The sequence below is a fragment of the Podarcis bocagei genome (assembly GCF_964188305.1).
Source record: "Podarcis bocagei genome assembly, chromosome: 5".
In the NCBI taxonomy this organism is placed as follows: Eukaryota; Metazoa; Chordata; class Lepidosauria; order Squamata; family Lacertidae; genus Podarcis; species Podarcis bocagei.
Genome location: NC_138129.1, coordinates 54,779,030 through 54,804,738, shown reverse-complemented (window position 1 = coordinate 54,804,738; position 25,709 = coordinate 54,779,030). Strand labels below are relative to the sequence as shown.

General features: G+C 44.9%; 1 protein-coding gene across 3 annotated transcripts in view; it reads left to right on the top strand.

The window, feature by feature from the left end:
- LOC308586500 (phosphatidylinositol 3-kinase regulatory subunit gamma) overlaps nucleotides 1–25,709 on the top strand; it is a 242,176-nt gene that overhangs the window by 66,647 nt on the left and 149,820 nt on the right. For all 3 annotated transcript variants that reach the window (XM_081193158.1, XM_081193156.1, XM_081193157.1), the window contains 2 exons: nucleotides 17,191–17,392; nucleotides 18,419–18,504. In XM_081193158.1, the coding sequence (XP_081049284.1) occupies nucleotides 17,191–17,392; nucleotides 18,419–18,504 (288 nt within the window). The remainder of the gene's footprint in view (nucleotides 1–17,190; nucleotides 17,393–18,418; nucleotides 18,505–25,709) is intronic.

Sequence of the window (25,709 nt, the reverse complement as noted above, 5' to 3'; positions counted from 1 at the left end):
ACATCATGAGCGCTATGCCAGCATCCATTTGCAATCAACAGGAATGGATCCAGAATCTGGTCAGCATGCAGACGCCTGCTTTTTGCCTTACAGATTGCTTATTTTGGATCATTTCCTTGCCCTGAACCAGTTAAGGGCAAATGCGTATCACTTCCAGCCCATTGTAATTTTGTGATCATTACTACTGCCAACAGATTCGGATCAAATTTGACATATATCATCTTTGTTCTTCACCACAAGTGCACAGCCATTTTAAAAGTTTACCTTATATATTAGTTATTTTGGAAAAAAACTCTGCCAGAGCATAGGCATGTTGACTCAAGCTCCATAACGATGAGAAAGTAGAAGCTAAGGCTGACATCTTGGGTCAGTGATGTTGTCAGAAATGGACAATGTCACGTCAGCTTCACACCTTGTGCTGACTGTGGTTGGTAATAAAGTATATCTCATCAACTGAATAAATACCATACAGTTAAAACCCATCCTGCCCCACTACTACAATAATTCTGGGAACTGTCATTTGCGCACCACACAGTTACAATTTCCAGCACTCATAACAATCTACAGTTCCCAGGATTATTGGGGGGGGGGCGTGCTTTAAATGTATGGTGTGTACACAGCCTGTGTCTAATCAGAGTTCCTTAAAGTTCTTACAGCAAGGTGGAGGAGAATTCCAACTGGAACCCTACAACTGCATGCATGCAAAGTACTGAACTCTGTTTGTCTTCCAAGTTGCAGTATGTGTCTCTGAGTCAAGACAAATACACATCTAGTGATGTGAAGCTGTTGCAAGAGGTTAGTGCTTTTGCTGTTGCAGGTTTCAGGCATATGCTCAGCCCATAAATTTGCTTTCGGTGCCAGAACTGAGTTTCCAGGTCTGTTGCACAAAAATTCAGTCCTGGATTATTATTATTATTATTATTATTATTATTATTATTATTATTATTATTATTATTATTATTATTTTCCACCATCTCCCTCTCCCCTCCCACCAAACTTTCTTAATCTCAGCAGCCTCATTCTGTTCCTTTGTGGAGCACCACCAATCCAATGCACGATTCCTGTGTGGAAGGAGAAAGAGAAGAACATCACTTCACAGACCAGCAGTAGGACTGGCTTACATGGTTACAATTTGTTCCATACCACCGAAAGCTGCAGTTTTCCTCCTGCATTCCCAAGGTCTTTCAAAGGCAGAATCCTTTCAGCTGGGTCCAGCCAAAATACATTCTTTTAAAAATCTGGTTCCAACATCCAAATGTATTTATATGCACCTAAGCCAACATTTGGATACAATTTTTTTTCTTGTCCAGAATTTTCCTGCTAAAATTGTCTTAATTATTGTAATAACAAGGCTCCCAAGGAAGATGAAAAACTATTCCTTCATAATATCCATTAAAGATCCAGTCAGATGAAAGCAAATGAGCACAGGGAAATGCTGTGTGAAGCATTTGCAACGTGGTACCACTTTTGTTTCCTGAAAGAAAAGCTGGCAATGATTTAAGCCAGCAGACAATTCTGCCTATAGTTGGAACCCCTGGTTTCTTTAGCCAATCTGAGAAGACTGTGGGTTTGCCATGTTAACTGGAGAGCAGGGGCCGAACTTCTGGCTGTAGGTCTTCCCAGAGCACTGCCACCTGCTGCCTTCAGGAAAACCTAAAGGGGTCTACCAACAAAGGGGGGGTGACTACCAGAGTTCACTGCCTAAGAGCCTCTCAAATGTGGAGCCAACCCTGAAGTTCATGGTCAGCCAAGTACTGCCATCTTTTTGACCACATGCTGAACAGAAGCTTCTGCACTTCACCACGACAGAGCTGCTGTTCTGTTATTTCTCTAAAAGGGAAGATAGCAAAGTTGATTAGCTATAGATTTTATTTTATTTTTTGTTCTTGTTATCTTATGCAGTCATGCGCTTCTCCCTACCGCCCCCCCCCCTTGACGCAGAGAAGTTGTGAAACTTCCGTAGAACTATGGGGTTCTTTTCTTTGGTAATTCTGGAGAATTGAGAGCTTCATGCCATGGCATGTCTCAAGTGAAGCTTTCACAATGGGAGTACTAGAGGCCAGACTGAACTCAGACAAGCTTTGGGTTATTCTTCTCCCTCCCCCTCTCCCTTCTTTGGCTCAGCCAATTTGAGTAACACAAGAAGAGCATACAAGGCAGGGATTTCCCTTCTGTTGGAATAGCTGGCACCATAGGCTATTGTTTCACCCTTTAGCCTAGGGCTGAGCCCAACCACTGTGGTCTGGAAAAGTAACCAAAACCTCTTTCCCAGGAGTGGAAGTTGTTTATGGCAGGGTGATCACAGCTCTCTCATGAGAGTTCCTAACACAGCTCCTGAGAGCCAAACTAGACACGATGATGGCAGTTCCATGTGATCCAAGCATGGCATGGAATTGCTCCAGTCATGCAGGAAGAAAGGTTGGGTACAATTTGAATAGCAAAAAAGGGGGCATGTGGATGAGACAGCACTGAAACCTGCCCTCCACATGCAACTTGGTTCTCCACAATCCCTCTACTGCAAAAGTTCTAGTATCAGAATTTTAGTGATGAAGACAAGTCACTTGAGGTGAGAAACAAGGTGAATTAAGTGACAGGCAGGGAGAAGGTTCTGTGTTTCTCATCCATCCACACCTTCTGCTAGTCAAACCCAGGGCAGACCAATCCAAAGGACAAGATGGCGGCCACCCACCCAATTCCACATGCAGAAGTTGAATCGTCTGAACGTTGAATGTTACTTCAGCACTGGCACTAGGATGGCATCCCCCAAGGTTCCCTGAAGGTAGCAGGGGCTGCGGGACCCTCTGTGTGGCACAGAAAGCTTCATCTTCCAATGGAAGGGGATGCTGCTTCCCAGAATTTGGTACCTGAGGTGGTTGCCTCATTCCACCTAATAGTAAGGCTGGCCCTGCTCAGATCCCCACCTATTTCTGTGTAATTGGGGCAGTTCTATATGTTTCAGCATACATGACTTGCCTTGGCACATGTCATTTGGCCTGCCCTTGCTAGAATGGGATAGCTGGCAATTTGTGTTAAGAAACAAACAGTACCTGTCAGGGTAGAAATATGGAACTAATTTATTACCTAGTTTGGCCCTCAGCAGGTCTTAAATGTAGGCAGGTTGTGCAGCGTGGCTGGTTGCAGGAGACTGGAAAATCTGGTACCCAGGAGGCAGAGAGCAACATGGACATAGTGTTTCAAGTAGCCTCCCAGTCTTATTGCTGCTTTTCATAGACTTTGTTGGCTCACAGCGATGTTCTCACAATGAGGTGAGAAAATACTGCAAATACTGAGTATCTGGAATTCCCCTGGCGGGCCACAAATAGTCCAGGAACAGCATGTGCACCGTACGTTATTCAGGTCTGCAAATTTGTGCAGTCCCTTTTTATCCAGATCAACATATTTTGTCCTATGCCTGTTTTAGCCATAGTTACACAATCGCTTTTGCTTAATGCATTGTTTTGGCCTTCTGCACTTAAATGTCGGGTGTCAGCTTCCCTCGACCTCCCACATTAGCATGGGCCAAATTCCACCAAAACCCACCCACCCACACAGTCCACATTGGAAATAAGTCTTTTCCCTGCCCCAAACTTTTCCAGAGTCAATCGCTCCATTAATTTTTTATATTTCATCCTGGACCTGCCCTTGAAGGGAGTGCAGCACTGGGATTGTGTATCTCTGCTCCCACATTACTTACTCCAAAGGAAATCAAAGGGTGTCTTCTGCCCAAGCAAAAAAGGAAAAGGAAAAAAAGGACTTAATTAGAAAGCAATTAGTTGGCCTTGCTCATTAAATTACTTCAAAGCAGAGCCATCTCCCCCTGCCCCTTCTTGCTCTCCCCACACCTCTCAGCCAAAGAGTTCCTAAAATTCCACGGTGGCTCTGATCTCTGTTCTCTGTTCTTTTTGGAACGCAGGAAGGACACCAGAGCCAGCAGAAAGGGGAGTCAAACAAGTGTTTCCAGCCGAGGCATTTAAAAGTGTCCTTTCGGGAGAGAATTTGAAATTAAACTGGTCTTTTTAATCTTCTGCCACAGAGACTCGGGACTTGGCTGCTGCCTTGCATGCTTGGGTAATCGCTTGGCCTGGCTAGCGTTGTGCCTTGCATGTGGGGCTGCCCTTGATAACAGTTGGAGATTCAATAGATCACAAGTGGTTCAAAGGGCTATTTATTTTATCTTTGTTTTCAGTGATGATGAATTTATGCATCCTTGCTTTTTGATTGGTTTGTTGATTTTAGCCATATTTTTTCTCTCTCTCTGCACCACCTGGATAGTTTTTTCCTTAATCAGTTGGTTTATGAAATTTCTAAATAAATAAATAGCTGCATTTGACCACAGAAACCATATCGCAACAATCCTGATATTTTGACCTAAATTCAAGGTGCTGATTTTTCCTTAAATGACTTGCATCTAGGATACAAGGCATGGCCCAGTGTACCTCGCTGGCAGCTGCCGCCATTTTCATTGGTGGGGAAATATTTCACATTCACCTGCAAACATGTTTCCTGAGCCAAACAGCTATTATACAACTGCTGTCCCCAGGGGCAGGACGAAGCTAGGCCATCGAGCCTTTTCCTATTTGCTGTAATCAGGTAAAATACGGTAAAATAAGGAAGCAGTTCAGTACTAGTGTATCTCAGCTAGCAATAATTGGTGTTTGTGCAGCCATGTGATTGCACAAAATTGGAAACATGCAAGCAGGATGCAGACATCATTTTAGCACGCAGGGCATATTAATGTTTCTGTAAACAATGACCCTTATCTGTACAAGCCCCAGTGGGAGGAATTGGAAGAGTGTCTTCCTTGCAAAATCTGAAAAAGCTTTGGTGCTTATACTTTTAACCACAAATAAAAGTTGAGAAAGAATGGTTTGGAACTGACCTAGAAAGACCGCAGAACATCTGGCCAAATACCCAGATTTTATGAATAATGCCTTTCCATTGTTTAAAAAAAAAACACCTCTGAGGAAAGTGGTTGGGGACCATCACTTTTCTGCTTCTGATTTTAGATCAATCCTATGACACACACACACACCACACCTCCAGGCATCCACTGTATTGGCACCGTACCAGTGAAGTATTGTTACGGGGTTGGTCTAAATGTCCTACAGGATCCCTTCCAAACTAGTGACTCTGGCTGTAAAAGATCCAAGATTAACAGTATAAGGAACTGGTTTTGCAAGAGCTTTGCCTGCGGCTTGTCTGCTACATTTGTGTATGGGCCAGAAAGATGGGAAGATGACTCACCCCTTTGTCCTTTTCCTGGCCAGGGTGTGTGTGAGAGAGAGAGAGAGTGTGTGCGTGCGTGCATACAAAATCTGCAGCTCTGGAGTTAGACCAAGTTGATCCCAAGGAACCAACGGCAGAGGGCTGAGCTGCTCTCTGTAGGAAATTGTGATGGTGCTGGCGGAGTTTGATGGTGAACAGTGAATTTAGGGGCACCTGTTGGGGTCTCTCATGCTGAGAACGTCCACCTATCATCATCTTGTTTGTTTGTAAATCAGTGCAAATGCTACAAAACTCCTGAAGTCTCTAGTTCCTGAGGAAACAGAGCCTGAGTTCACACAGCACCCCTGGTGTTCTCACCACTCACCCTCAGAGAATTGGGGTAGGGCGAGCATAACGGTATATTGTTACATGCACCCCCACTTTCCCCCAATTTCAGGGGGCACAGTACTTACTTACAGTACAGTACTTACACACAGGTTTGGTTTCCTTCGGATGAAAATATCACTGGAGATTTATGGGGTGGTGTTTTGTAATATTTCTTTACAAATATGCCACATTGAGCTTAGATGGTAGCAAACACTCCAGCAGCACAATCCACAGTCCCAAATCAGAACTGCAGAGAGAGAGAGCTTTGAAAACCAGGGCTCAAATCTAGCCCTCTTTCCTCTTTCTCAGACCTCTTCAAATCTGCAGTCTTTGTTTCTCTCACAGACACTGATCTTGCTTACATCATCCTTAGCTGGGAGTGGGGGTGCAGAGGGAGAGAAAGCTGTACGCTTTTTGCCAAGATAGCTCTCACCTTCCGGAGGAATCTCCAGCTGCTTCTTTGTCATTTTGGGCCGTTTACCTGTAATTTTCCTTACAAAAAAAAAAAAAAGAATGTGACAACTTTGCCACTGACTATTAAAGAAGTTTCAAGCAGCGCTTCCAACTCCATTAACTCTCTCCTGTCCACTCATGTGACCTGCTCTCCCAGCAGCAAAAAATCAAAACCACGAGGACAGGAGAAACAAAAACTCACGTAGCAAAACCGACAGTTACTCTCACTATCTCCCTGGCAACTCTGCTGCCACCCACCAATTGCAGTAGCATTCGCTGCTTTAATTTCACCATATTGGCCGTGCAAGCAAGGCACCACCCAGCCAGCATGTGGCTATGGCCAGAAGGTCAGAGAATTCACCCAATGCCCCCTCCACCACACAAGACATAGGCAGGCTGTTGGGAACAGTCCGTGTGCCTGGTCATGGGCAGGAGGATTTGTATGTAGAACGCGTAGTTGACCCAGGAGAAAGGTTGGAGTCCTGCTGTAGTAGCAAGGAATCTGCACAGACGTAGCTTAGGCTACTGCACACAACACTTTTGCACTGGGTGTCTGTGCAAAGGTAGTAAGGGAGAGGGATGGTGTAGTGCCACATTGCAAGGGCAAAGCAAACAGCTTTGAAATATGGCTGGTAAATCCAGGAGCAGGTAAATCCAGGTTGACCCCTGCCAAGGGTGTGGAATATTCAAGGGCTATCAAACAAAAAATTCAATGTTTGGTATTGGTAGATAGGCAAATGATAGGAGCTGAAGCTCTCAGAGTTTTCCTGTAGGTTTGCTAGAGAGAACTCTGCGAAACACTCCCACTGTGCCCTGACAGGGATAGCCATATTTAATGTTCTTACCCATGTGGGCACACTCCTCTTTTTTTTCCTTTCCCTTTTCACTCTTACTTCTTCATCTCATCCCCAAGCCCAAAATGTGAGAACTGTTAAGTATGAGCTACAGCTCCAACGCCACCTTAAGCTAAAGCATGTCTTTGAAGCAGGCCCAAGAGGGGTTGGGCGCACAAAAGTTGTGCCTCTTTCCACTCCCCATCCCTGCAAGCTGACTCCAGGGAATGTATGATTCAGACGTCTTCTCTGTGCTCCCCCACCACTCCTCTCCAGGTCGTGAGCATTTTGCAGCAAGGGACATTTTGAAAAGTTTTAAAAAAATAAAATCAAGAGACAGCTGGCAACTCTCAGCATGTTTGTCCACAGTGGTAGATGCTGCACCATAAAGGTTCTACGGTGGAATGTTCTTTGTTGCTAGGGCTTCTTTTTCTTCGCCCCTTTAAATCAAATGAGCTCCTTGAATCCTTTGCTAGAGGAAAGGTCAGGCACACAGAGTGTTGCTAATGCTCTAATGCAGTGTTTCCCAACCTTTTTTGGGCAAAGGCACACTTGTTTCATGAAAAAAATCTCGAGGCACACCACCATTACAGCCCCGTGACGTCAGCGCGCAGCGTCACGCCGGGAGGGACATGAATTGCTAGCAAATTACATAATCACCTCCTTGAGGGCTGGCTCATCTTCTCCGAAGGCAGAACCCCATTAATTAACAGGACAGACTCACACCATAGCCAAGACGAGGGGGGAAAACCTCAGTCATGCACAGTCATGCACATGTGGGGGCTAAATGAGGACGAAGACCGGGCAGAGAGCAGGGTTCAAATCACCCCACCTGGCCAGGAAAATCCCTGGGTGCTCCCTTGGGCCACTCGCCTGACCCACCTCGCAGGGCTGTTGTTGCGAGGATAACACGGGGAGAACCACGCGCGCCCCCGGGAGCTCCTTGGAGGAGAAAGCGGGCGATGAATGCAATGCACGAAATATATGAGAGGCGACCAGGTTTTGCAGGTGAGGGGCCCCCGCCAGCCTCCGCTTCCAACACCCGGCGCAACGACGCTGAAGTTTCCCCCCCGGGCTCGGCTCGGGGAGCAGCGCTGTTCCCCCCGCGGCTCCCCTTCGCCATCCCGGCTCCTTCTGCCGCCCACTGGGGACCCTCCTCACCTGCCAAGTCCGGAGCACCAGTGGAAGTTGCATGCATGCATGCAGGGCACCGCGTTGCCATTGCATTGCACTGCACTCCATGCAACGCCTGCACGCATGCATTGCCTTGCACGCACGCCAAGGGGTCTCCCCATGGTCCGATGCGTCCCCTCCGGCGCGGATGCAGCATTGCAAAAATAAAAAAACCCCGACGCAGCCCTACCTGGGGGGGCAGCCTCCGCCGCTCCGCCTCCGCGGGGATCCCCGGGCTCCATCCTGCCGCCCGATCTCCGTGGGGGCGCAGGCAGGCTGCGCAGAGTCTGCGCGGAAGAGCCCCTGCCCGCCCGGCCGCCGCCGCCGCGCTCATTCCATGGCCGGGAGAAGAGCGCTTCAAACAAAACGCCCGGCCCGCCAGGCCACGCTGGGAAACGTAGTTCGTGCACCCCGCGCGGGCGCGGAGCCCAAGGGCGAGGGGACTACGGATCCCGGCAGCCCCCGCGCCGGGGACGGAGGGGGAGAGGCCGGGGGCAGGGATGGAGGGACGGGTGGGCAAGCGAGTGAGTGAGTGGCAGCCGCCAAGCCTTGGCCGAGAGCCAGGAAGGGCCTCCCCGGAGGAGGAGGAGGAGGAGGGAGGCGCAGAGCGGGAGGGAGGGAGGGAACCCCAGGGGTCATCTAGTGACGGCGCCCCAATCAAAAATTTGACTTTTTTTTAAAAAAAATCTTTCGAATTTTTTTATTTTTCCCGCGGCACACCAGGCAACATCTCGCGGCACACTAGTGTGCCACGGAACAGTGGTTGGGAAACACTGCTCTAATGAAGAGCTGGGGAGGGGGGGTGGCGGCAGTGAGACATCAAAGGAGCCTTTGCCAGTACTGGAGGGTCTGTGTGTGCGGAGCAATGCATAGCTGCAACGGCAACACAAACCCCAGCCAGCCAGAAGGCTTTGCTTTCTCGGCTGCTAAGTGGATTTGCCTCGATCCTATTTGCTGGGGAAATGTGGCTGAGCAGATCTCAGCTTTACCCTGGCGTTTAGGAGAGCTGCCTGTGAGTGCTGCTGGAATTTATTTATTTCATTGAAACAGCTTTGCTGAGTTTAATTACTACCCAGCATGGTGTAGACCACAAACTGGGGTAGGATGGCAGGGGTGGCAAAGGCTGCTCTTGCCCTGGTCACGACATCCACACACAAGGGCTTATATAGCTTAACAAAACCTTAACGGGATTTGCTTTCCTAGCTGTTCTCACTGGAGGGGAGGGTTAACAAAGCGAAAGAAGGAGCGGGAGATTCGAGATTTTTTAAAGCATGGATCGTGAACCCACTGCTCTTGGACTGTTGGTTCACAAAAATGTTGCCATAGAAGAGCGTCTTCCACCACTCCTTTCCAGTATAAGAAGTGCAATGGGAGATAATTTCAGGTTGCCCATTCCAACACATCACCTTGAAGCAGTAGTGCTGGAGTAATGCACATGCTCTTGAATAAACCCTATAGAAGTTCTGTTCTCTTCGTCAGTTATCACAGATGACACCAGATCTTGGTAAGAGTTTTCGAGCAAAAACCAATAAGCCTCTAAATATGCTTTAAGAGTCCAATCGAGAGCAATATTTTGGCAAAGCAAATTACATAGGCAGCCGATAGACTTTTCAATCTGCATGCAAAAGGTACTGGGTTCAACAATGCCTGGCACAGCCAGCTGAAATGAGATGGAGATGAAAAGGCCCCATGTCTGAGATCTTGGAGATCTGCTGCAAGTCTCAATAGACAATGCTGGGTTCGATGAGTCAATTGTCTGGCTCAGGATAAGGCAGCTATCTGCATATTCCTATATGGAATGTCGGCAGGGTTTTCGGTCCTTGGGGCACAAGAGGCAAAGCGTGTCTGAAATATTGCAGTAGCACAACCTTCCCATTTCTCCGATGAAAATAGCAATGTCCTAAGGAAAAACAGTACATTCTGGGATCAAATCAGATGGCTTCTGTAAATCTGGGACTGTCCCTGGAAAATAGGGACACTTGGAGGGTCTGCCTTCCCTCTCCGGTGTCAGAGATTATGCTGTCTTGCAAGATGCAGGTTTACCTTCCTCCTCAATATTAAAAGCTGTGTGGGGCAGGTTGCTAGGGGAGAAATTAGAACCAAACCAAGCTTTTTACTTCTGTTTCAGCCAGTTTAATGGGGGGGGGATCTTAAAACTGGTCCACATGCTCATGACCCCAGCTCATATACAAAAATAAAACAAAACCATCAATGGAGTGTAATGGAAAAATTGTCAGGAAAGAGGCACTTATTGGCACATTTGGTGGAAGTACTCAGTGTTGGCAAAGTTTTGAGCCATAGTCATTAAATAGATAAGCATTCTTACCAAAAATAAAATTGAGAGGGATCCTTGTCCGTGCCTTCTCCTGATGACTGCTGGGGATATTCTGAAATCCTCTCAGAAGGATTGATATTATTTATGCTGCTTGCTACGTGAGAAGATGTGCCTAGTCTTACTATAGGTGTTAGGTATAAAAAAACCCTCTTGTTATTGCAGTATCTGAAAAGCTGACGCGCCAGTTGACCATATTGCAAGGAACATCAAATCTGTTTATACTTATTGTATTATAACGTATTTCCTACACGTTTTTTTACCCCTCTCATTTTTTCTCACTCACCCCCCCCCCCTTTTGTCAGTCTATCTTCTTATAAATGAAATTCTTCTAATTAAATATAAATAACAAAATGGTTTTTTTGCGGTGTGGCAAGATTTCATTTTTATATGAACCGAGCAGACCAAAGCAATCATATTCCTATTCAATATAACTTTATTTGGGGGGGGAAATGTGAATTTTTTGTTTTATTAAAGATTAGCCCTTATGTATACCTGCCATGCAGCCACTATGTTAAGACTGTGGTTAACGTGTTTCATGCTATTTATATGTTATTGTTTACTATAGCATTAAGAATTTTAAAAATAAATTGCCAGATGGCCATGCCACTAGCATCATTTGTTGTAAAAGTCTTGAGAGCAAGTTCCAACTCTTCTGTGGACGGATTATTAACAAACCAGCACCACTAGTCTGAAGCATATTGATCTGACTCTAGTTCCCTACACAACCAGGGGTGCTGGTTAGAGATGAGAATTACAGATAGTTCTAGTTCATATATTCACACCTCAACCCATAATCCTCTTAGTGTGACAAAATCAGGTGAGACAAGAAGACCAATCTAATGTTGCTGTTTAATTTGAATCTCTGGATCAAATTTAACATGGTAGCTTTATGCAGATCACTCTCTGGTTCTGTATATGCTCCCATTTGCTCAGCTTACAGTATGCGCCCACCACTGGTTTTGGAACCAGTGTACACATAATTATTCTGTTGCGTCTTATGAAATACTGTGGTTTTCCCCAAGCCAGCTTCCAGCCAACCTAGCTGCATTTTAGGCCGGTAATGTGTATATAGCCTCCCTCAGCCTCTGCTTCCTGTGGGAGACCCAGACTCAAGTCGTGTGTTTTTATAACCTCTTAAATTTGTGCCCACAGTAGATTCTCTGTTTCAGATTTTTAAATTCCCCAAACCTCAATCCTCTGCTACCTCCACTGTTTCTTTCAGCCTCCTAGCCATTTGAGGAATGTCTCAATGCCTTATATAAAACCAGAATATCTGATTATCAGGAGGGTGTAGAACAGCAGAGTATTTGGCACATAGGGGTGTTCAGATCTTTAGCCATATTAATACAGTAGACAAACATAGATTAATTACAGCATCAGGAAATCAAATCACGGAAACATATATCATAAACATAACAGAAAATAAGTTGTTTCTAAAATGTTCTCTGCCCAGTTGAGGGCAGCTACATAATTGCTTGAGTTGGAAGAGTCCATTCCCCAAAGCCAAGTTCCATGGCAAATGTGCATTATCCCAAGTAAAAAAATGAGGAACAGGAACGTTTTCCTCAAGCAAGCATCAGAAAGGAGGCTTAACCAATCTGAATTTGAAATCTGAGCCACACGGGCACAAAGGCATAAAGGATTTTAGCACAGAAGATCCTTCAGGATTGAGCAAAAGGATTTTCTTGGTTCCCACCCCCCACTCGCTGGACAGTAGCCAAGCAATATCTTATAAGACTACATAAGGCTGGGCTTGTGAAAAGTCCGTCAGAGCAATGGAAAGCATGAATGGAAAGCCAGGGCTAGATTCTCCTGCACGGTAACAAGCTGGTTCACATTTGGGTTGGAAATTCCAGGAAGCATAGAACCTGATGCCAATCTGGGCAGCCTGTCAAGTAATTTGGGAAATTCCTCACAGGAGCACAGGACACTTAAAAGATTCGTAATGCAGCCTGCATCAAAATGGTGGGCACCAAGTTTCCATGCAAAGTGTTAGGCCATGCAAAGGTTATGGCAACACTTCACCAACCTGTGGGCAGTGCGACATGATTTGACTTTCTTGACTAAGTCATGTTAAGTTTCTAGTGCCGTCTCCAGCTAGGGGTTGGCTAATTTGCTACTACTGAGATGAGCTGTTGGAAGGAGTTCTGCTAAGTCAGTAAGTTTAGCTGAAGTGTTAAAGACTCCTTTATAGAAGTCCAGGCAGGCTCTACATTCACTGCTGGTGGCACCTTGAGTTATTGTTTGTCATACCAGAAGCTGAAGGGCAGTGACACGTACTGGAGCAACTCTGTTCAGATCCACCAGAGGGAAGCATCATGCACATCTTTTTGCTGGCTCAAAAGCATAACAAACCTGTACCTTGGCATACCACCACATGAACAATAAGAGTGATTTATGCTACAAAGAGAAAAAAGTGTACATGGAGAAGACAATGCAGCTTCAATTTATTACACATTGAATCGTTTTGTACAAACGCTCTAGTACGGATATGCTGGTTCAAGGGAAGTTTGCATATCTGCCTTTTAATTTAAGCTGAGAAAAGATGTGACATCCAAGATTGGCAGTGGCTACCATTTTATTAGCAAAGAGCTAAGCTGTGGGGGGAGGAAGGGGTCCTTTGTTGGTCCCCAATATGGTTCCAAGCCTTCCCCACATCACATTGCAGATATACCCTTCATCCTCCCCCATAGGCATTTAGGGAGCTATAATAACCCAGATTTTCTGAGGCTGGAGCCAGTGCACTCCCCAGCCCCTAACCACATTCGTCTTTGATTTGATTCTCTCTTTGTCTGCCTGCTCTTAATTGCAGCTCTGTTTCCTGTAGTTCTGCTGCCTCCCACCCTCTCCCAACAGTCTTGTTTGATGGGCCCTTGGGTCAGAAGTCTTTCCCCACTGCCTCATTAGTGATGCATAGCCCAGCCCATTTCACATCCCAGCAGCCTCGTTAACGAGCTGCAGCACCACACCATCAAATCCTGCTCGCTAATTATTATCATCAGCCGTTCGTGTTGCAGATGTGGTAGAGCCAGTGGTTGCTGAGTAAACTTTCTCAAGATCAGCGCTTTTTTTCTTTTTTTTAAGGAACAGGTGCCAGCAACCTAATGAGAGTAGCATACAGGCTACATTCAGAGGGCTGGAAGAAATTTGACAAATTTGTGCCAAGGCCCATCTGAAGAGACCCCATAGAAAGAAAGAGTTTCCTATCTCAAAAGTGGTGTCGTTCTCAATAACCATCTACATTAGTAGTCAGACTACAAGCTTTGGGCTGGAATCTTGAACAGGGAGGAAGTCCCATTGAAATTAGTGGGACTTATTTCTGTGTTTAATATTATGTTCTTGAACACACAGTATGCCAAGTCCACCGAGCAAATAGATAATCTCACAAAAAGAGATGAATTTTATGTCTCCAGGACCATTTCTCTTCTCTGATCAAATGCTTACCACAATATCTGGTGTGTTATTTCTAGAGTTGTGGATTCAGGCCGCATGTTGGGGAGGAGAGGATTCCCGCACTGCAGAGCGTTGGCTTAGATGACCCTCATGGCCCCTTCCATCTCTATGATTCTATGAGAGGTTCTATGGCGAGCCAGTGTGGTGTAGTGGTTAAGAGCGGTAGACTTGTAATCTGGTGAACCGGGTTCGCATCTCCGCTCCTCCATATGCAGCTGCTGGGTGACCTTGGGCTAGTCACACTTCTCTGAAGTCTCTCAGCCTCACTCACCTCCCAGAGTGTTTGTTGTGGGGGAGGAAAGGAAAGAAGATTGTCAGCCGCTTTGAGACTCCTTCGGGTAGTGATAAAGTGGGATATCAAATCCACACACCTTGCAAGGCAGGATAGGATGAGAGCTACAACTTGTGACTTGTTCAAGATGACAGAGGTTGCCAAGGAAAAAGCTGATCTTCAACGCTTTAAAGCAGGAGTGGCCAGCTGGCAGTGCAGGGACTAGATCGAGCTTGCTAAGCAACTGTATCTGGCCCCTAGCAGCCTCAGCAAATTTTAATCAAGCTTGCGATAAATATTTCGCCCATCGTTTTGCTTGTAAGGAAAATGCATATGTTTACAATGTTGTGAGATGCAGATGTTTCTCATTTCACTTTTACATCTCTTTGGGTTTTGTATATAATATTATCCTCATCGTGCCTGTGCATCTGGGCTCCATAACGCCATAAAAGTTGGGTTTTCCCCCTGCTAGCTGGCATGTCTTTTATTATAGAACCACTAGCACTAGCAAAGGGTCATGTTGTGCAGCAAAGTAGGATTCCCAGTCCTGGGCCACTGGATGGAATGACAGCACTCCACCCCCAGGACACAGAAGGTGGCTGTGCCTGCTTTAGATCAAGAATGACATTTTGGTCATTACACAAATAGCCAGGTGTATGTGTGTGAGAGAGAAATAGTGTGTGCAAAATAGAGAACAAGATGTCGTACTACATTATAGCTTAATACCAAGAAGTAACAACTGTAAAAAGAACTGTTACAGTTCACAGAGGCCATTGCTCTCAGAACAAAACAGTTTTTAAAAGTCTGTGTTGATGGAATTTAAAGCCACTTTAGTTTATTCTATAGATCCAATTACCTGAGGATATATGAGAAGATTTTGGTTGTCTGTCTGTCAATGTATCTACCACCCGTCTTTTACATACAGTGGTACCTCGGGTTACATATGCTTCAGATTACATACGCTTCAGGTTACAGACTCCGCTAACCCAGAAATAGTACCTCGGGTTAAGAACTTTGCTTCAGGATGAGAACAGAAATCGTGTTCCGGTGGCGCGGCGGCAGCAGGAGGCCCCATTAGCTAAAGTGGTGCTTCAGGTTAAGAATAATTTCAGGTTAAGAATGGACCTCCGGAATGAATTAAGTACTTAACCTGAGGTATCACTGTATTTGCATCCTAAAACCTTGCAAGGTCTGTTTAGAAGTTCCCAGGGAAGACCAAAGAACTGCCATCTGTTCCACTCCAGGGACAAACTTGGATGTTTCCCCATATCGTTGTCTCTAGACTTTGTCGCGTCTGTGGGTCCCAGGAGAAGAGACTTCCGTCTGCTATTTCATTTGGCTGTTCCCATGATTACAACAGGGCAACTGGATGGAGGAGCCAACTGCTGCTCCAGCAAGATAGAAACTACTAAAAGGATATCTAGGAATCTTGTAAGGCTAAAACAAATGACACGTATTTAGATTAACTAGCTCATATGTGTGGAAATCCACCAAAGGCAATATCACAAATTGATCAATGACTAAAAGAGTAGTAGGTATCTGCTCTTTGCAACAGCATCTACCAATAAAATATTGATTGGTAAGCAAAATACATCAATCGGTTGGCAGAATTTCTAGTCTGTAGGTTTGTGCACGTAATCTTGAAAACATAATGGTAGCTATATGTGCTGGATATTCCTAAACCAAACAGAAAGCCATAAAAAGAATGCAATCAGCTTTCAGTTTCTAAGGCCATTTCCTGATTTTGAGAGGTAGGACTTGGTTTGTTTTCTTGTTTGTGTTTCCTTCAGGTTTGATGTTTCCCGAAGGGAAATACCACAGGAGTGCAAAATATGCACTCCTTGTATATTAGCACGCACTACTAAGTACATCAACACAAGAAGTGTGTGCACTAGGGCAGCTTTTCAGATGATAATAGGAGTGAAAAAGTTAGGATGTAGGTACTCCAATCACCCTTGACCAGGGGTCTGCAACCTTTAAGACAAAAAGAGCCACTTGGACCCGTTTCCGAAGGGGAAAAAAACTGGGAGCCACAAAACCATTGCAACATTTAAAACAAATATATCTCCGGAGCCGCGATCTGACAGCGGGCGGGAAGGTGACGTCGGGATGGTGCGTGACTAACGCACGCACCGCCCCCATGTGACGTCACAGCCAGTACAGCGCCCGCCACAGTGGGGAGTCTCGAGGCGCACAATGCGCCTCCTCCCCTCGCTAGTATCCGCCCCGGAGCCACGGCAAAGGTGTAAAAGAGCCACATGCGGCTCCGGAGCCGCGGGTTACAGACCCCTGCCCTTGACGTATGAGAATTAATGACATAATCTACCCCCCTACCCCCTGGCTGACTTTTGCTGAGCCACTGTCGCACCTGAAACCTCAGTGCTCATGACTGCCACACCAGAAGGCAGAGGGTCAGGACATGTAGCAGCCTCACAACCTACTGGGTTTTAAGTGTGTGTGTATATTGGGTTGGATTGGCACTTTGCTTCCCACTACTTGAAGGGCTCCAACTGGCAGAATGGGAGAGGAGGCAAATTTTCATCAATCCCCCCTTCCCCTGCAGCCGTCTATGCCCCCTAAAAATCTGCTCTGGTGGGCTGGGGGGGCATTCCAAAACAAGATGGGGGGTATTGGGGGCTGCAGGAGGAAGGGGAATTGCTTTCCTCACCACTACCTTTCCACCAGCAGATGTATCCTGAGTACGGTATATTTATACTCAAGCAATGCCAGCTGTAGCAAACTCATGATCCAACCCACTGTCTGATAGCACTTTTCCCAATATGTATGTGTGGAAATTAAACTGGAACTCTATAAAACTGGCCCATGGCAGATGTCAACAATGAGCAAGGTGCCTCCCAAACCTGAAATAAACTAGCCAGATGCTGTTCGGCCAAGATGGACTCTGCATTCTAGAGGTTTCTCCAGGAAAATGCCAGCGGGGAGCTGTGGAAGCAAAACCTGTGTGCAATATGGATACAAGAATGGAGAGTTGAGATTGTGAGTGAAGACAGAAGTTACCTGTCTTGAATTTTTACCTGTATATAAAAGCTATCTCCTTTTCTCCTGTCTTTCTTCTGCAGAAACTCAGAGCCCAGAGGAGTGTGGTCAACAGATAAAATTGATCCTAGAATCTCCACGTCTCCCTCAATGGCACAGACTCCTCCTGCAACACCTGACTAGGCATTTCTGTAAACTGTGCCAGAATGGCAGCAAGAATCACTTCACACCCAGGATGCTTGGAGAGGCCTTTAGTGACGTGCTTTTTAAACCATCCCCATCAAGGTGAAACTGCTGGACTATTTACCAGAAGCATCTTCATTTGCTCCTTCTCATCCCTCATGTGACTAATATGGAACTCAATTTTAAAACTAAGATGTTAAAAATAAGATTTGGTTCCTGCCCACTAGCAAGAAGAGTTCCAATTGCACCTGAATTTCAGAAATGCCCCAAGTTGAAGCCAATTATATTTCTGTTGGAGAAGTTTCCAAGACTCCAAGACAAAGGGCTTTAGACAATGGCTTTCAGTGGACCATCATACATATAACTGCTGCCTTGAATATTTGGCAGAAAGATGGCATATCAGTGAAGTAAATAAATACATACATATAAACAAAGACAAAGGAAGAAATGTAAATCAATAAGGAATCATAATGTAATGAAGGCAAGCCTAAAACTGTGGCAGCTATTCAAGTAACTTTTAAACCAGGCACTGAAGTTGGGAGCAGAACTCGTAGACCATAAATCTTTGTTTCCCATGAAGCTTGTGCAATGCAGGGACCCAGGTTGCAGAGATTCTTGGATTGGCATGTCCAAGGGATCATTCCAAACCTCTGCCCTTCAGCAGTGGGGCTTAATGGAACAACATAGCCACCATCAAATCCACAGCCCCACTGCTCATGCCAGCCAGGGTAGAAGGTGAAGGCAGGAAAAGTAGCCTCTTCACTTGGTCATCTGCCAACCTGCCTCGGTGAAGAGGTCTGGATCAAGTCCATTGTAGTCACATGATCCTGTTTCCATCCCATGATCTCAGTGCCTGCTCAGTTTCACCTTTCCCCCTAAGCACCCTGGTTCTTTTGGTTCTGCTCACTATTACTGGCAGTGGCCTGGGTGGGTGCATTGGGGTACTCATCACTGGCAGGTCTGGGCAGGTAAACACCTCCACCTCATCCAAACTGCTTGCAGCATGGCGGATTATGGGTTTGGATTTTTCTGGTCTCAGTGTCTGATGCCGTCTTCTATTGCAGGCAAACTGAGCAAGCAGAAGCCATGACTAACATTGTACTAAGTTCTTTGTCCTTGTTTTCCTAGCATGGAACTGAATCCAGAGCACCATGTGAAGATTATTGAGGCTCTTATAATCGCTGGTGGAGTGTCAGAGATCCAGGCAGCACCAGGTAGGAATTCATTGAACGTACTGGCTTACAAAACATTATGGAATGAGATCAGGCTGACTGTATTGTGTGGCTAATAATATGCTGAATCTGAAAACTGGTCTGTGCTACGAGACTATCTGTGCAATGCATTTGATTCATTGTGCTCCTAAGGACTGGATTTGGGGCACATGAAATTGGCCCTGAGCCTTTATGGAGTGGCAGGAAAGAAAGTCTGGAATGTGCATTCCTTTTGATGTGAATAGTTTCCTTGTGTTTCACTAGCTTCGTGTATTGTGTTCAGCTGGGTTAGGTTGGAGTGCTTTTATTTCAGTTTGTACATATGGAATGTATGTGACCATAATTAGTGGTATTGGTGAGCAGACCTATTCTACAATTGTGACAGAGAATGGTGAGGGAAGTATGATACTTTCTGGAAGCTTTGCACCAACTGTTACCTGCTGCAGGGTACTAAATTGGAAGCAAAGTAACTTCTTAGAGAGACTCCAGGAATAACAAGATGTTTGTCCCTTCAAAGCTTGATGTGTTAGATGTGCTACAGCTTCAGTGCTGATGTCAGACTGATTTGCTTTAGGACGTACAGGAAACTAACGTCATATCCTATCTATGTGCATGTAATGCAGAGTGCAAACATTCATATAGTACTGCACCAAAGCTTTGCTGTGAAAATATTCTCTAGAAAGTCCTGCTGGTCACTATCTTCATAGCTTTTCAAAACTTGTTTGCAGGTCTGATCAGCAGCATTTTCATTGCCATTATTTTTCTGACCATGCATTTCTTGTAGGATTACATGGCCAGGACAATGGCGCCATGTATACAATCAGGTTTGTCTATGTGGCAATATCACAAGGTCAGTTCAGAGTAAAGGCAGTGCTTTATGCCCTCACTCTGAATTAGCCCCAGGACACCATCATCAGATTTGGCTGTGCAGCATCATAACATCATTTCACTGAACATAATTATTTCCATTTCTTTGGGATAATGTAGCCAGAAAGAACATTCACATTTAGCTAAGTGATGAAGTTGCAAAGTCAGTTCAGTGTGAGGGCATAACACATTGCCGTTGTGTGGAATGTGTACTGAGTAGGGAACCATTCTGCAAGCATTTTCACCCTTGTGTGGAGACCCACCGCCCAAAGAATTCTGAAATGGGGGAGAAAAATGTTCACCTCTCTTCTCAACACACACATTCATTTCAGTTTAGCTCTAACAAAATGCACTCCAAAATCTTTTAAAAACTAAGGATAGACATGTTTAGATACAGTGGGTGGGATCCACATAACAAACTTCTTCAGCAGAAGGCCTGCATAAAGGCTTCCAAATGTACAATGAGAATTACCCCCTCTCCTTCCCCCGCTTGCACCTATGCCCCCGACAGCTGGCTCTGCAGGGGTTGGGAGAACCCCCATAACAGCATGCGGGGGGTGGGGTGGGATTGTTCCATTTGGCAAGCTGGTGTGCATGTGCAGGTACAATGTTTGCAATAGCATGACGTTGAATTCTACCCAGTAAGCTGGAGGAAATTATGCTGGGTATATTCAGCTAAGTTTTACTCATGTTGGACCCATTTAAAATAATAGACCTGACTTAGTAATTAATTTCTGTGGATCTACTCTGAGTAAAACTTAGTTGAATATCACCCTCTGAGACGAACTACCACATTGCAAACTGGCTGTGCCAATATATTGTGGTTCAAGGTGAACCAAAATAGCCTTGGGGAGTTTCCCATTTGTTTTTGTTAATGGGCAGTGGAAGGGGAACCCACCATTTTCTATATACTTCTGACATCTGCATTAAAATTTTGTCTATTATTTGACTAAGTCTTTGATACTGGAAAGGAATTCAGAAAAATCCCCAAAGGTTCTTTTATTAAGCTTATAGGGGATTGTGCATTCCCTGTGGTAGGTCAAACATGTAAATGCAGACAAGGTAGAGAATGGGCTAGACACACAGGTCTTGGAAGAAGCATAAATGAGCTCTGAGTAGGGCTCAGCTGGATTTGGGAGCTTTTCCAATCTTAGCTAGACAAACTCAAGAATGGCACAATTCCCTTGCTCCTAAGTTACCAGTCTCTGCAGCCACAGCAGGAGCTGTGATTCTCCAGCAGACTGACTTCACCCCTAGAGGTGCACTCCATTGTCTCTCAAGGCAGATGGATTTTTATTTTTTATTTTTAAGGCATTGCTTGAAGCAATCCCCAAGTTGTGCCCTATGGGCTGACTCAAGGACTGCAGTTGCCTAAAGTTTAGACTGTGCTTTTGTATCGCACAGTCTGCATTGCAATTTGTGTTCCAGACACGGGGAAAATATATTTATTTCATTTGTTAACTGTCTGATGAAAATCTCTCCTCCGTCAGATTGCAAAACCAAAATGGAAATGCATGGAAAATTGTGGTTTCAACTATTAATGTAATGATCTGTAGCAGCGTGTGAGTCTGTTGTGTCTCTACCGGCTGTTGTCAACAGTAGACCCCTATTGGGAGGAAGGGAGGAAGACTCTTTTTTCACACCAGAGTGACACCTGCCCTACAGCCTTCAGGTCAGAGGTTCACTGAAGTCCCCTGAGGCGGACCAGTTAAGACACTATTATGTGGCTTTGCTAAAGCTCCTCTCACAGGCTTGCTTCTGATAATCACAGAGGAAGGAAACAGAGGAACCCTAGGGAATTCGCCACCCAACTGTCAGTTCTATGGTCACTTTCATGGCCCTGGTGCCTTCCGTCTTTCTGGCAAAAAGGTGTTCACCCTGCCTGGGGCAGGAATGGAAGATCCAAGTTTGTCTCGCCTCCTTGTCTTTGTCCATGGTCGTTAGTTTGATCGGCAGCACAGCTGGCAGCTGGGGACAGTTTAATTGCTCTTCAGGGAATCGCTGAGGTGATGTTACAGGAACGCCTTTGGTGAGGGTTGACTTTGGGAAGAGTCCAGCACACGGAAGGGAAGGGGAAGGGAAGTTGTGTTTGCTGTATTTTCCAACTCACTGTTTGCTCACATGAAGTTTATTGGCAGAAGCGATGGCTCCTGATCCTGTTTGCATTTATCATCTGACCAGCTAGGTTCAGCAAGGTTATGAAGAGGTAATTCTTGAGGCATATGACAGGACTGAGGTCTTTCCTCATGACTACTCCGTATCCTGAAGCCCTATTGATTCACTGTCTTGCTAGAGAAGACATTTATCAATAGAGTTATAACTTTCAGATGTACCAAATAAACTTGCTTAACCTATGAATTTCTGATGAGTGGTTTTTCCCCACATGCAGAGATTGTTTCCATTTGCTTAAAGATGGGAATTTAGCTAGACTAAACCATCCTGTTTGATGGTTTTTCAGTCCAGCAGGGATTAATTACCAGCACTGGTGACTTCTGTGTAGCTAAATAACAACAAACTAACTACTGGTAGTATTTAGTTGAGGCGATGGTGCCTATCAGAGGCATATCCTTCTTTGTTATGCTTGTGTCTCAGTACTATTAACCTGTTTTAGCAGAAAAGAATGCAGTCAATATTTTGTCATTTGGGGGCTGAAGAAGCTTGCACTGTGGGCAGGCCGTCAGATCAACAGTAGGTGTAATATTTGCTGCTAGAAACTTTGTGAAGTGACGCCACAGGAGACTGAAGTGTGGAACTAGGCTGCCTCCTGTGATGGCAGAATTCAAGAGGCACAACTAGGCCTAATGTAAAGCATGAGCTTGGCTACCACTATGGCGTATTTGTTCCCTAGGTGAACTGAAGAGTTTTTCATTTCCTTTGTGTATTTAAAATGTGGCTTTTCCAGTAAAAACAATCTGCAAAGTAGGCTCAGGAATGCTCTGCAAAATTCTGGGACACATGCTCATCCTAGATAGGGACCTTCTTGCCTTGCTTTCAATCCTGCCCTGCCAAGAGTAGCTAAAATTTATGAGCCATTCCATCTACTTCCAGATGTTTTTAGTAGATTCTCTGCAATGCCACTGAAGACTAACAGCACAATGCTACTCATGTCTACTCAAACAAGTCTCACTGAGTTTGGCTTACCACCAGATAAGCGGATATAGGATTGTATCAATAGGATGTACTTTTGAGTAGAAATGGATAGGATTGCACTGTAAATTAAGTAGAAATCCACACGGACCAATGGTAAGTTATTAGCATAAGCAAGACTTGAATCAGAGATGCTTGTCCAGTTTAACCAATTGAGTTTAGACATTTGTTTGCATGAGGTTATACAAAAGTTGATTAATGCGATATGCAAATTGACCTGGGGGGGTTATTTTTAGGTTCGATCTTCCACTTATTTAAGAGTTCCTTTCAGCTTTCCTTCTATACTGACATGTTTTACTTTGGACATGTACATCTTGATTAGAATTGGCTTTTTATAGCTGTTAGACTCATCCTTCTGTGACAAAGAAAAAACTTTGGACGTTGACTCTCTATTGCTAAAGATACAGCTTATGTTTATATTAACAGTAAATGCATCCAGAAATGACCACAAGTATGTACTTTCAAAATCATTCAGGCCAAATTCCTGCTTCAAGTTGCTGGCTCACATTGCTTATAATATGTTTATATTTGGTTGTCTGTTTCTTCTATCACTCTTGTCTTAAGAGAACATTCAAGATCTCTTTTAAAAGTTTGAAGCTAAGGAATTAGCAGGTTGAATCATATTAATATCTGAAATTAAGTTCTGATCTACCTCTCTCGTTAGCTCCTCCTTGTCTCAGTCTCCATTTTCCTCAGGCCAACTTCTACTTCAGCTATTTTCCCTCAGTTTCCTCTTCCTGCATCAAGTCAGGAACAAGAAGAGCCTGAAAAGTTGTGTCTAGGTGAAGCTGTGGTCAAAATAAAATAAAGCAGTCCAGGATTAAGCACAGTCTGAAAGGCAGAATTGTTGAGTAGCGGTCCAGAGAGTAGGCAGCGCAGGAGAGTAGACAGCGTAGGTCAGTCAAGAGGTGGAGCAAGGCAGGTTAACCAAAAGTCTGGTAGCTGAAAGGCATACATCATGGGTAGGCAAGCTAAGGGTCAGGGGCTGGATCAGGCCCAATCACCTTCTAAATCTGGCCCACGGACGGTCCGGGAATCAGTGTGTTTTTACATGAGTAGAATGTGTCCTTTTATTTAAAATGCATCTCTGGGTTATTTGTGGGGCATAGGAATTCGTTCATTCCCCGCCCGCCCCCCAAAAATATAGTCTGGCCCACCACAAGGTCTGAGGGACAGTGGACCGGCCCCCTGCTGAAAAAGTTTGTTGACCCCTGGCATACATTGTTTTAGTAGCTACGAAACCTCAGCTAAGAATTGGTGTAGTTTCTGCCCAGAATCAGATGAAAGCACTTAATCCTGCTCTTGAGCAGTGTTAGAAACTGAGATATGAAAGCTAGGAGCTAAATGGCACCTTGAACCTAGGTTATGGGTGCGACAACGGAATGTCTAGGCACGCTTTTTTATAACAAGAATACGAAAATGAATGAATTTCAGCTAAAATATTATGTTCGTTTTTCACATGGTCTAGTCCTTCCCCTGCAACCCCCCTAACATTCTTTAGAAGGTCTCTTCTCCAATCTTCAGAGAGTAGCTGGAAGTGGGGAGGCAGAAAAAGGTCCTCCTTTCCTTCCACTCTGTAGTTTTAATCTGAAATCTTAGATGCAGGACTGTGCCCAGACCTCAGAAACTGCTTGTGCTAATGAAATTCCCTGTCACAAAATGCGCCTAGAACAATGGGAGTTTCGAACACTGCTCTTGAAAAGCCCTTTACTCCCCAGGAGCCTCTTAACTTGGGAGCTGCTCTGTTCCTATGGGATCAGGTACATGCTCCTTTGCTGAGTGGCTGTCTGAACCTGGACTTTCTGGCATCTAAACTTTCTGGGGCTGGGAAGCCATTTGGTTCCCCTCTCTGTTTCAAAAGCAGGCTTTGTTGCATGACACCTTTCCAGTCAACAGTCTTGCATGTCCCATCCAGAATTAACAAGCACTGATTATTTACCTTCCCGTGAATGCAGGTTAGACATACGACACCCAAACATGCTATCGCAATGTGGAAAAGATTATCACAACTGTGCTAACCAAGTGCATCTGACATCTTCCCCATATTTTCATACTTCAGAACAAAACTGGATTTGTTGGTGCCAAGGAAAAAAGTGTGTTATGAATCCTTTCGCAGGGAACACCCCACCAGCTCCATTATTACATTTTAAAAATCAATTTCCTGCCCCTCCTTTTTTGTCCATAAGTAGGCATCTCAAAAGCAGCCCCTCATAACAAATTGCAGTAAAGAACCATCTACTGCCAAAGTGTGGTGAAAGAATATCTCTCTGCTGATGCCAGTCCCAGAGCACATTTACGATAGGGCAAGTATAGCACTAAAAGTAAAGTACAGTTTGCTAATTGCCTTCAGAGGCCCAGAGTTGTTCTCTCTCCCTCCCTCCCTCCCTCCCTCCCTCTCTCCCCTCTTAGTCATCCTATAGCCATGCAATATCCACATGTGTTTCTTCTGGTAAATCCTCATAAATCAACCTTCCCAGCCTCTATCTCACATTTATTGCTCTACTCAGAGCTCTCACCAATCAATTAAGCAAAGTTGGTATGCATCTTTTCTCTCTGGTCCAGCCATGTGTTAGGAAATCATAGGTCCCCCTCTCCTCTTTTTTTTACTACAGGTTGGTATATGATTAAGCTTCAAATCAGGTTGAGAGGCATTGCCATATTCTCTACTATAAACCTCTCAGATTTGCTTATAAGAGATGTTGGGGAAACAAGGATAAAGGGTCATGTAAAATGGAAGAACTGGAGGAGAAAGCCCATTTATTTCCTACTGAAGGTTATTTGCACAAAACTTCAGTGGAAATGTAAATTGAAATGAAATCTCATTGCAAGTGAGACAGGCATTTCTCTGGGTGGGTAATCACAGGGGCAAGTCAGTCATTTTGTATTCACTTTGATAAGATTCTGCACTTTTAGGAAGTTGTTATGCCAAGTCAAATCATTGGTCCATCTCAGTATTGTTTGAACTGACCATCAGCAGTCTCCTAGGATTTGCCCGGAACTGATTGAACCTGGGAACAGCTGCATCGAAAGCATGCGCTCTTCCACTGAGCTGTGGTCCTTTTGAAGAATCCTGTGTCAATAATCTGCATTTATAAAATGCAGATTGTTCTTTGTTCATCCAGGCCTTAGGCTACCTCCCTGCTGAGGAACACATCTTAAACTTGCTCCTGTGAATGAATGGGCTATTTAAATAT